The 13,264-nt window shown below is 39.8% G+C and overlaps 1 protein-coding gene across 1 annotated transcript in view; it reads right to left on the bottom strand.

The window, feature by feature from the left end:
- The window catches only part of PARD3B (par-3 family cell polarity regulator beta), a 443,996-nt gene that overhangs the window by 138,044 nt on the left and 292,688 nt on the right, over positions 1 to 13,264 (bottom strand). Inside the window, exon 14 of the mRNA XM_012661223.1 lies at positions 8,218 to 8,517. Coding sequence (XP_012516677.1) covers positions 8,218 to 8,517 — 300 coding nt within the window. The remainder of the gene's footprint in view (positions 1 to 8,217; positions 8,518 to 13,264) is intronic.

Here is a 13,264-nt window from a genome sequence, read left to right as displayed (position 1 = left end):
GGGAAGTGAAAAAAAAGGGAGAGATAAGTCATCTAGAGGTAATCCATCTGTTTGTGATGGATTCCATGGAGTTACTCCCTAAAAGCCACTCATAACTCCTTTCCCTTTTGACTTTGTTTACTGGAAAGATAAAATACTATTTCTCAACACTCTCTTGCAACTAGAGTGACCTTTTAATACAATTTTTGCCAATGAGAAGTTGTTGGGACCTTCTGGGAAATCTTTCCACAGGAATGAACTTGACTAGCATATTTACTGGCCATTTTCCCCTTTCTCCTCCTTTCTCCCTGGAAGGTGAAGTGAAGCCCAGAGCTGCAGCAGCCATGTTGGAATCATGATACAACACGAGGAAGGGGCCTGACCACTGGGAAAGGAAAAAGGGAAGAGGAAAAGGGGTCAATTCATGAGGTCAGGGCCACCTAAATTCCTTAATGGGTAAGACACAGTTGGGTTTTCTGTTGTTTATAGCCAAACAGGATCTGAATTGACACACTGTTGTTATTGACAGCTCATCTGGGATCCATAGAAATTGGGCTAACCCACTCTGTGGACAATTGTTTAGCCCAATGCTGAACAAAATGGACACTGGAGTGATGTGGCAGGAATACAGCCTCAGTTCTGATGACAAGCTTAGGGACATCTAATGAGTTATGGTTGTTTAAAAATTGCCAAAATAGCTTGGTGTGTAATAACTATACTTTTTACTTATGCAGATGATATGATTGATCCAGCAGAATCTGAACCATTATTTAGTTTTCTTGTTTTTTATCTGCTCACTTGCTTTTCTGTTCCACTTTTTGTTTCTGATGATTGCAGTACACTGGCAGGAGTTGAGGCTGGAGTTAGGAATTAACCATTTAAACATGTGATCATGGAACAGATGGAATCTAACAGGTTTCTAAACCTGTGATTTTAAGAGTCAACAGCTAGATATAATCAATAACCTTCCTAAATAGTTATATTTAGTTTGATAATCTTCTCAATATATATCCCAATAATATAAAATATAGTCTAATAATATATAGTCCAATAACCTTCCTCAATAGTAATAGTTGACATTTATTGAGCCAGGCACTGGCATAATTGCATTTAATTCATAATCCAAAGGAGAGCAGATATACTCTTGCTCTTATTTTACAATGAGGAATCTGAGGTTTTTCAAAATTAATGTATTTGAACCAAGATCTTGGAAAGACCAATCCATAGTCTCAGGTCTTTACCAAATTGAATGCATTTGAGATTTCATAATTTTTATAATATATCTGTATATAACTCTATTCTAACAGAATTCAATTACATGATAATTATTTGTTTATGAGATAGTTTCAGCTATCTGAGTGCATTCCTTGAGGGCAAGATTGTTTCTAAACTTCTTTGTATGACCTATGAAATACAACAGATGCCCAGTAAAAGTTTCCTACAACATTCATGGATACATGCTGGGAAGTCAAGGCCAATTAACTGGAGTATTGAGGAGCTGTGTGCCGTTTGCCACTTTAATTTCACAGCTACTAAATATTGGTCAATGAGTAAGAAGTTAGTAAGCGAATACTAAATGTCTCCTATTACCTTGGACCACAGAAAGTCTCATTTTGCATAGTTAAGCCTAAATGGACACATTATTTATGGATACCAAGAACAAAAAAAGTGATCTCTAGGATTTGCCGAGAACAAGTGATTCCCTTTCTTGTCAGATTTATCAGAGTGGTAAATCAAGGGATTTTCACAAACAGGGTGTACCTCAAGATCAGTAAGATAAGCTCATGGATGAACCAGAGAAGGCAGACTAGATAATAGCAGACTAGATTAATAGCTAACTGACGATCCCAAAGAGTGTTAATTAATGGAGGTCTCAAGTGATGAGTTGCAGGGATTGTACTTGACATTGATCAATGATTTTATCAATGACATGAATGAGTCCACTGTGATGAAATATGAGGATGATATAACCTAGGAAAGATAGCTAATATACTGGAACACAAAAATCAATACTTTAAAATGTCTTTATTGGCTACGACAATGGGCTAAACCTAACAAGTAAATATTTAGCTTGGATAAAGAGAATATCCCATATTTTTGAAAAATCATTGTACAAATGCTGGCTTTTATAACTGTACAGTATATTGGGAAATCTGGGTTGACAGCAACTCAAGTGAAAAAAAAAATAGATGCTTTAGTTTGGCGGTGTAAAAGTTTAGACCGCATTAATAAATGCAAAAGATTAAAACCAAAGGATACGAGAGTCCCCTTGGTTTCTGTGGTTTTCTGACCATATCTGATATGTGGCGCCCAGTTCTGCATGCCATGCTCAACATAGCAATCACAAACTCAACAGCTTTGAGTGCATGTATTCAGAAAATGGCTACCAGAGGACTACAGGTGTGAATTATAATATAAGAAAGGACTGACACAGCTGGGGGAGTTTATACTGAAGAAATGATTTATTATACAATGAACTTCTCAAGGTTACGTGCCATGTTTTCTGCATGCTTGTGAAGGCCAGCACTGAGCACAGAGCCTGCCACATGCTTGGAGTTCAATAAATGTTTGTTAATGTAGGTGGTCATAGCAATCACTGCGAATATCTGAAAGGCGACTAATGAGGCTTAGATTCTGTGTCCAGGTAGATTGACCCAGGATCTATGGTAAATGTTACATGGAATCAGCGTTCGGGTGGATAAAAAGTGGGCATTTCTATGTCAATTGGAGTGACCCCAAAGTGAAAAAGATGCTCCGTGAATTTTTGTCACTGCAAGTATGCAAACATGGGTCAAGTGACATCTCATGAGGGATTTTGTGGAGAAGATGCCTCCTAAGTGGGATATGAGGCTTGACCACTGAAGGTCCTATCTGACCCTAAGATGGTGTTAAACCATTCATTCACTCATCATTCCAAAAATATTTATTGAGAACAGACTGCTGCCCTAGGAACTGAGGAGATAATGAGGAGCAAATGCAGGCAAGGTCCCTATGCCTGCAGAGCCTGAAGTTGATACCAGTGGTATTCAAAAGGGGCTGTATAAACCCCAATTGCAGGGAGCAAAAAAATATTAGAACCACTACATATGTTGTGATTTTTCAAAGTCTCATCCTTTTATTAATTTCTATATTTGGTATATGTTTTATAATATCTACATTAGCATATGTCATTGAGAAACAAATACACATATTTTGTGGGGGTGACACCTAAAGACACTTTTACTGACAGGGTGTGTGATCAAACACCTTTGGCAGCCTCTAGAAAAGAATGTCAAGTAAACCTACAGACTAATGCAAAACTGCAGTTATGTCGAGAGCCACACGTATCTCCTAGTTCTCCTACTTGGAACTATTTTGTCCTTGTCCAGACATAAAGTTTCCCTGTTCATTTCTGTGGGAGCCCTTCAAATGCTGACACTGTAGTGGAAGACTAGTATGTTACAAACCCCAGGGAGCTGTCAGGCTCTGAGCACAGGTCTTACCTTACTCTATGTTCAAACCCTGGAAAAACCAGCACTGTGAGAAGCCAGTCCTATGTCTCTGCCATGGTGATAGAGATGGTTTTTTAACCACTATCATTTGCAGATGAACCCTTTATAAGACAACTGTTTTTTTTTTCTTAGAAGGGCTGAAGATTTGGAGCCAACTCTTGAAAAGCAAGGAGGTATGAGACAGAAGTTGCCCCTATTAGAAAGTTGCAACCCACATACGATACGTTCCTGTGAGATAGAGCTATACAGACAAATAAGGTACGTTTTACATGGAGATACAAAAAAATGCAAAATGTAAATTCATATTTAACCATCACAACATGTGAGGCCATTATTGTAATCCCCCCTTTATAGATAAGGAGGTGAGGACAAGCTGCCTGTGCCATCTAAACGCCCATTGGATTCCAGGGATATGTCTCCTGTTCACACCCTCGGTGAGTCCTTCCCTGCCCCAGCCCCTGCCCTGCCTCTCTCAGGATCAAGTCCAAACTCCCCACCAAGGCCAGCCAAGGGTCCCTCGTCTGCACGTGGTCATGTCTGAGACCCTCCCATGTCATCTCTTTCCTTTTGCCTCTCGCTAAAGTTTTACTGAGCTTCTGTCAGTCCCTCTACACACCATGCTTCCTCCCCCGCCTCGGCTTCCACCCTTGCTGCTCCCTGTGCCTCCGAACCAACAGCCCACCTATTACTCTGCACACGCCCTAGGGCGGCACTTTGCGCACTGTGTTGTCATTGCATGTTTAGGTCATTGTATCGCCACTGAACTGCAAGCTCCATACCGAGGGGAATGTACCCCACTTCCCCAGGCTCCCTGGTGAACACAGTACTGAACTCAGGTCTTGGCCCTTAGCAGACACTCACTAAAGTATTTGTTGAATTACATGCATGAAAATGAGAAATGGCATCTTAGGAAAGTCATTTCACCGAGGGCCATGCGGTAGCATCTGAAGGAGGACTGGACCCACATCAGTTTTGTCCCAAACTCATGATTTAACCTACTATTACGTGTTGGGAGCTGAAATGGATGCCACTCTACCTATGTGGGTACTGGTTTCCTGAACTAGGAAATGAGAGTGTGGTCTATAGAACAGTGTGGGGTAGGGAAAAGAAGACTGCATAACAGAGAGAGATTTAGAATAAAGTCCTGACTCCATGCTGTGTGACCTTGGGCAAGTCACTTAACTTCTCTGGGCTTCAGTTTCCACAAGAATAATGTGAGAAGGTTATTCTGGACAGTCTCTAAATTCTCTTGTTAGCCCTGAAATGCTGTCACAGAGGAACTTCAAAGTTGTAACCTTTTTCATCCCACAACTTTGCTCTCTCTTTACCACCAAGAGCTCACTCTCTAATTTCTCACCTCCTAATCAATTTTCAACTCGTTATAATTCCCCCTCTGTGCTTCCCCTCCCTTGAAACTGTTCTCTCTAAATTAACTGATGACCTTTCAGTGGCCGAACCCAAACCCCTCTTTTGAGTCTTTATTCTGTTGACCTCTTTCAAGCATTTGAAAGCCTCACGTCTGTGGTATCTCCTAATCATCTTTCTCTTAGTTTTAAGCTAAGGCTTTGAGCTGCTTCCTATTTTCTCCTGTCTCCAATCCCATTCTCTTATTCCAGGCCCTTGTCATCTCTTACTACTGTAATCTTCTCTCAATTTGTCTCACAGTCTAACCATCTTCCTCTTCGCCTGTCATCAAGCTGGAGGAGCCATTTTCCCTAAATACAAATCTATCAGCTCATCCGCCAGTCGTGGCACATGAATGGCTCCCATTGTCCACAGGATTGGCAAACACATCAATGCCCGCTGCACACAGGCTCCCCTCAGCCTTCTGGAGCCCAGGGCAGACATCCCTATTCAGGCATGGCTTCGGAGCCCTTCTTAACACAGATTTCTAAACGGCAACTCCCAAGCAATAAGTAGCAACATAAGATACAACCTTTCCGTCACCACCTGACCCCGACCTGCTCCGCAACCTCCTTTCCTATCGCCTTCACTCCTGCCCACTCCATGTCTTCTGAGCTTCCCCAACAGAAGCCCTTCTGCATGCTTAATTATTCTGTAAAGAAAACAATTTTCTTATTGCATCTGGTCCATTTTTACTAATCCTTCCATATCCATTTCAAATATCATCTCCTTTTGGAGGCCTTTCCTGACTAGTGCAGGCAGAGTCAAAGGAAAAGCTTCCTTTTCTTCTATTTACGTTAGATTGTAATTGTCCATCTCCACATGTGCTGGTCCCCTACTGACTAGAATACGACCTTCTCTGGACTGAGACTGTATCTTAGTCATCTCTGTATCTTCTCTCGAGCTTTCTATAGTGGCTAGAACACATTAGGTGCCAAATAAATATTGCATGAGTGAAGGACGGAGCAGATGGATGGATGAATAGCAGTGCCCTCTGGCTGTAAATATGGCAGGTTTCGGATTCATAGTTTCTGCTTAGGCACAGTGTTAGGGACACTGTCATAGCAACTCTTCTTAGACTGATCTGGGCCCAGGCACATTAGGAAAGTTCAGAATTTCATTGATAAAAGAGAGCAACAGTAATAATAATAATAGCGATAGTAATAATGATGATAACAGCTAACATTATCGAATGCTTACTATGAGCCAAGACAAAATCTGCTTGCTTGAAGACTTAAAGAACAAGGAGAAGAACAGTCTTTAAATATCATTAAAGAGCAGAATAAAGACAATTCTGAGTATAAAGGGTCACACTTTGATCTGCTATCTAAAAATGTGACAATAGTCTTAAACTCTACTGAAAGTAGCTTTAGATCATTTATTAGTAAAAAGGTGTCAGAGCCAAAAGGAAGACTCTATAATGTATACATATGTCTGGACTGGGCAGTAAATAATTATTTTTTTCTTGATATCATTTTATAGTGGCTTGAGTTAAGATTATCCTAAGAAATGTCTTTCTTGGTCAAATCTTATGTGGGTGAAAATTAGCTTAGTATAGAGTTTCCTAAACAGTGTTCCAAAGAATAACTGTAAGATAAGGGTGGGGGATGGGAGGGGGACAAGCTGTAGGTGACAAAAATGTGGAGGATGCTGAGTTCTGGCCGTTGAGTTGCTGTATAGTCCTCTTAGAGGTGTAGAACACATAGTAGTGTCTTGGGCGTAAGAAGACTTCAGTAAGGAAACCTGTTCCTTGTGGCTTAACCCAAAATTCCCCACATGTATTTGACTCACAAACCTTTTTAAATAAAATGCTTCACATTTATTTCCACGGAATTAGTATCGGGAAATTCTGGCTGGGGAGGTTTGTAGAAACAGTCCTCCGTGCTGGGATTCTAGCTGTGGAATACACAAAGAGGCCCGCTATGAAGACCTATCTGAGGAAGGGAAAGGAAGATTGACTATGGTCTGGGCCAGAAGAGGCTCGTGCCTCGTGTTATTATTTACATGATAAAATTCAACTCTATATGAAGGCGAGAAAAAGTCCAACTCTTAATCAATTCCTTGAATTAGCAGTTTAGTTATTATGGCTGTATCACAGTCATAAGAATTTATACTTTCATTTTGTCCCACAGAAAAACTTGACCATCTTTCTTTAATATTATCAACCTGGAAGCTTGACAGTAAGGATTAAAAATTGCTCCTTCCTTTCCACTTGGTTATTGGAAAGGCTCTGAAAGGTAATCAGTCTTGTGAAGCTACACTTTACAGTCTGCATAAAAATGCCATGATTTCCTTTCCTCTCCCCAACCTAATTGAAAGTGCATAATATCACCCAGCTGGGGAAATGTAAACGGTAAACATATGCAATATATCATGCTATCACACAAAGGCTGGTTACTAATAGGGACTAGGTGGTTGTCAGAACCCTAAGAAATCTGGGAAACAAGTCTTTTTTTCATAGAGAATGAGAGCTCTCTGAGCCTGCCACCCTTCTTCCCCACCTCCTCCCTCCACACTTCAAGCTACAGTCAGATTAGACCAAGGTCAGTTAACCCATTTCTCGCATGTGCAATTCCAAGGGTCACCTAACAGTGTATATTGACTAAAACTCTCTTGCATCAGGTCTTTCAAGGGATGAGGCATTTTACTTTTGGCAGGAGGTGGGGTTGGAATCCCGTTGTTCCCTACCTACTTCAATTATACTGACAGATGGTCCTATTATCTCTTTCCTCAGCTGCTAAACCTAAAGATCCTTGGCCTTGTCACCTCTTATCTTTCTCTACTTCATCAAACTCCTATTGCCAAGATTATCTCCTTTTCTACCTCTGATCATCCATGAATATCTATACAGGGTCACATTTTCCTTGAGTACAAAATCCCAGTCTCTCTTTTCAAAGCCCCTTGCTCCTCCACAGCTGTCTATAATTACACTTCAGTTACACCTACTTGGAAGTCATCGTTTTCTCTTCTCTGACACCCCACCTCCAAGTGTCATGCAATCTTCTTGAATAAGTCTTTTACAATGGGGCTCCTAGGAGGAAGGACAATATCCCTTCAAAGCTTTCACCATTAGTTCTCTGTCACAATATCCCTTCAAAAATTGCTCCCTGTTGCACCATGAACTCTACGACTACTATTCATTCATGCCACCTTATAACTGGCTATTGCTTTATTTTTGATGGTGGATACATTACGGGTAGGTCAAAGAATAGCACTTGTCCTGGGTACCACATCATTTCAGTTTTACCAGATTCAAGGATATGTTTTTATCTGCTTCAGCAGTAGAGATGATTTGAAACTTACTGAATTAAAACTACATTCATCTTTCACTAAGTTGTATTACCTGTCAACTGGAGCCGGTAGACGGTATGGCTTGTTGACCTTGGCGTAGAGACCCTCTAAGTGGTCTCTCTCTGGAGACAGTGGACGGCCATCCCGAGGGTAACCAAATGGCCCAGCCCTAGGAGGAGATGGAGACCTAAAGACATTTGCTGACGCACATGGTTCCCGAAAGTGGTTCACCCTGGCGTAATTGGGGTCCATTTCATCATCATCCATATCGTACACTGATCCGATTGCGCCAGTAGCATAATCAAGACCTCTTGCCTGCTTCTCCCTTAGCTCCTGATGTTTTGCTCCAATCCTGAAAAACACAGAACAAGTGGCAGAGACATATGTGAGTTTTATATGCTAAAACAATGGAATACTCTCTTCAATCTGTTAACTCTTCCTAGTCACTTAGCTGTCACTTTTCCATTTATTCAAGATCACACCATGCAGAGATGCCAACAGCATAAGGAGGTTACTTTCATACCTCTGACCTTTATGCCTTTATTCGTTATAGGGTCTTTAGTTTGATAGCAATGCTATAGGTATTTTGACACATCTTGCCCACTGATGTCTGGGCCGATAGCAGTGCCAGAGGCAGATTTTCATTAACATTCCCTCCCTATAAATGGACCGTGTTTGTGGGAACACTGCATCTTTGATGTGATATTATGGAAGTCATTCTTGGGACAGGGATGCGTGTTAAAGAGCCCATTAAAATCTTATAGTTTTCTATGACTTCACTATTTAGGGCACTAGAGTTTCCAGTGTATTCTTCCAAAGAAAAGAGCTTGCAAAAATTGATTTAAATATGAAAAAGAAATACAGAGGCTTTCTGGTCACTAAAAGCAGTGGCATCAGGGGTAATTTATAAGCGACTCTAAGTTTTTTGGTTACACAAATGTGGATCATCGTGTCTCATTGTATAGGGGCTAGAGACAGCGTAAAATAGTGAAGAAATTAATAGGTTCCTGACAGAGATGAATAGGCACATATAAGTGAATTAAACACCATTACTGGCAGAACTCCACAGCGCTGAAGCCTTAAGTGATATTACAAAATGCTCCTGCTAATCAGTGCCACCGTGCAGACTACTGGGAATGGGCGCAGAAAAATATACTTAGGTAGATTCCAAATCCATCTGAATTTTGAGAATTTGACATTTAATCTGGAAAGTGTTAAATCAGCTCTTCTCGAATCCCTGTTATGTATTAAAATGGAAAGGTCACTATGGCACCGTACTGGACAATGGTGATCTTGATGGCATTAGGAGGTCTCTGCACTAACGAGGAAAGAGTGTAAATCTCATGTCCCGGGACAAACCAGGTGCACTGTGTACAGGATGAATAAGATGATGCTGGCTCAGGTGGCTAAAAGAAGATACTCAAGAAAGCATAAGGACAAACCCGAAGTCCTGGGCCCAGAGAACATGAGAGGGCCATGGGCTACCAGTGAAAGATCCATATATGACTGGAGATATCTACGGAAGGTCTGGATGAGTTAAGAAACAAAAACTGAAACCCCTCAGTAGCTTCTCCCCTTCAAATAAAAACAGCTGTTTTCACACACCGCACCTAGTTTTATTTTACAAAACATCAAACCCTTTGTAAAAATATTTAGAAGCCATGATTTTTCAAGGTATTTTCTCTTTTGGAGAACAGCATTTTTATTTTATTTTTTTAAGAGGAGGATAAAAGAAATTGGGGAGGAGAGAAAAAAAGTAAAAAAATAAACAAAAAAAGAACGCATAGGACAAAAACCCAAAAAACAAACAAACAAAAACCCAGCATCTATCCTCAAGTTACAACAGATGAAAATAAAAGCCAAGATACATTATTGCAGATCTCTTTTGACTAGGCAAACCATGTACCCTACTCATAAGTAATTAGCAAAATTTATATTTTTGCATAAAGCAGCTTGAGTCTCCACGGAATTTTGAATGAAGATGAAAGGAAGATTACACAGTAGGGTATCCGTTAAGGGGCTTTGCCTGCCCCTTTTCAGTATATGTTAGCCCTAGATTTATGGATGTTTGTTTTGAGTAATTTTTGATAAAGAAGATAACCTGCTCCGTTCTTCAACAAAGCAATCTTTCCAGGGACAGTGCAGACTCGATTATCAGAGAAAGCTTGCTGCACGCCGATGATAGGGATGGATTTCCATTGCAAATACAGCAAAGGACATCAATAAAGTTAGGGGGTGGGGTTCTGCACTGTTACTATCCCTCCTAAGTAAGATGCCTTCAAGAGAAATCATTCAGCAGAAAGATGAATATCTCCTGGCTGCTGCATGGGGCTACACTTGTGCATTAATGAAAGAGAAAAACACCAAGCTCGATTTAAAAATCACAGAAACAGAACACTGGTATCCGCGTTTCTTATTTCATCACTTCTCTTTCTTAGAGGTTTTCTCATTAATTAAACTCACTGAGTATGTAGAGATTCTCGGATGAAAAGTACTACATGTATGCCAAGCAGTATTTTATCTTGTGTTTTTCCTTTCTAAAACAAAACCAAATTCCTCCTTGATTCTCTCGCACCACTGAGTGTTTCAGGAACTAATTTCATATTAATCACTCAGTAGGTGAAATAGTAATTTCTCTGAACCATCATTATTATGCCATATATCAGGGTCTCTCTATGTCAGGGAGGATAAGACAATCTCTGAAAAGAGGCGCATGGAGGCAGATGAAACTCAACAGGGAAATGCCAAGGAAAACGATTTTTTTTCCTGGCTCTCACCTCCACCTTCGCCCCAATTCAGTATGAGAATTCTAATTGTTTATAATTATTTCCACTTGGAGGTCTCCTTACCACTGGGAACTCAATCTGTTAAAAATATCTATTTTTCAAAATATATCCTTTTATATTTGATGGTACTACCAGTTTCCCCTTCTCCCAAGCACACTGCCTTTCAATTGTTTAAAGCTCCTCTTTCTCTCTTCTCTTTTGAAAACACAGTTGTTGTTTTTTTCCGTAACACCTCTTAAATGTCCTCTATTATTTCTATTTCTTCAGCCGCAGTCTACTAGTATTCAGGCTTTTATGTTGCTTAGATCTGTGCTGTCCAATATGGCGGCCATTAACCATATGTGGTTCTATGAGTTTAAATTTGAATTAATTGAAATCAAATCAAATTAGCTTCTTAGTTTCACAGGCCATATTTCAAGTGCTCAATAGCTACCTGTGGCTAATGACTACTATATTGGACAGTGCAGATACAGACGAATTCCATTAATGCAGAAAGTTTTATTGGACTGTGCTGGTCTAGATTATTCTAAAAGTTTTTGGCATGTCACCTCATCCCACTTTAATGTATAACTTAAAAGGCTGCTAGAACAATCATCCTAAAAGAGCATTTCTATCATATCTGTCAGATCAATGATCTCTAACAAGGGATTGCAATAACCGATGGAGTAAAAGTGTGGTTACTCTCCCTTCCTCCCTGAAATTCTCAACAAACAATTGAGAAATTGGGAAGAAAATTCCATCTACAGTGCAATTAGAAAGAGGCCATAATCTCATGCCTTGCAATAAAATTTGGACTCAGCCCCAAAGGGGAAGTATAACAAGAGCTGATATATGCCTACATCTCCAGCAGGGTATACACTGCACTGAAAATAAGGGAGGGAGTCTAGAAGAGCACAGACAATAAACTTTTACTTAGAAAAAGAGAGTCTGAGGACAGGGGCAGGACCCTGGAATTGTAAGGTAAATCTTTGTGAGGATCCAACTTTAGAATGGAGGAGAGGGTAAAACAGATATATTTCCTCTGAGCAAATCTCCTACCTTGAAGAAACTTCATGGAGATTAAAATGAGGGGAAGAGAGAAGTATGAACCTACTTTGTATCTGATAGATAGAATTAGCAGGACAGAAATAAGTAAACCCAAACTCATCAAAATAAAGCCAGTATTCTAGGAGACTCCACTAAGAAACAGGCTGATCTTGTCAGGATAATGAGCTCTCTGAAAATGGAAGGCATAGAAAATAAGTTCCTAGGGCAGTGCACCCAGCAAATCTGTCAAGAACATATTTTGAGAGAACACGAAGAATTGAAACTGCTTGTGACCACTATACCCATATCATTTAACACTGCATTTTAGCACATTTTTTAAAAAAAATTCAAGTACTACAGAACACTATATTAATTTTATGGGTCATACAAGCATTTAAGAAAATTAAATACAATAAAAGAAAATATTAGACCTTATTATATGTAGTAAGCATAAGTGTTGTTTCAAGAAGGAGAAAAATCAATCTACAAATTCAGGCAAATTCACTCTGGTTTCCAAACACAAATAAAGACAATAGAAAAACACTTAGACATTTAAAAACATAGAGGGAATTTCATAATGGTTGACCGATCTTGAAAAACTTGTTGATAATGAAAAACAGCCAACCAAGTACTACATTAAAATGAAGAATTTAACCCGGTTGTTACAGTCTTAAGTCTTCCAAAATTCATGTGTTGAAACTTAATCTCCACTGTGGTGATATTAAGAGGTGGGGCCTTTTGGGAAGTGATTAAGTCATTAGGGCTCTGCCCCCATGAATGGATTAGTGTTTTATATAAGGGCTGGAGGGAAATGGCTTAGGGCCCTCTTTGCTCTTCCACTCTTGCATCATATGAGGACACCTGGACAGCGCCATCTATGGGCAACAGGCCTTCAATAGACACTGAACCTGCTGGCGCCTTGATCTTGGACTTCCCAGCTTCCTGAACTATGAGAACATAAACCTCTTTGTAAATTACTCAGTCTTGAGTTTTTATTTCAGCAACAAAAATGGACTAAGACACTGTTGAGGCTTTGGAATGACAGGTCTGGAGGAGAGCAATACATTCATTTAAATATAAAACTACAATTAAATGTCTGTGGAAATAATTACTAAAAAATTATAAACTCTGGAAATATAAAAATAATACTACTAATGGAAATCAGAAGTCAAGGAACTAATTTAGGAGATAGCACTGTCACTCAACTGTATTTATTTCCTCACTTTATAAAGCAGGCATTACTATTTACTGTCAGAAGTTGATACATTAAGAAGCAGAGATCTAAAT

This window comes from Propithecus coquereli, unplaced genomic scaffold (assembly GCF_000956105.1).
Source record: "Propithecus coquereli isolate 6110/MARCELLA unplaced genomic scaffold, Pcoq_1.0 Scaffold70, whole genome shotgun sequence".
In the NCBI taxonomy this organism is placed as follows: Eukaryota; Metazoa; Chordata; class Mammalia; order Primates; family Indriidae; genus Propithecus; species Propithecus coquereli.
This window is presented reverse-complemented; position numbering and strand designations above follow the sequence as displayed.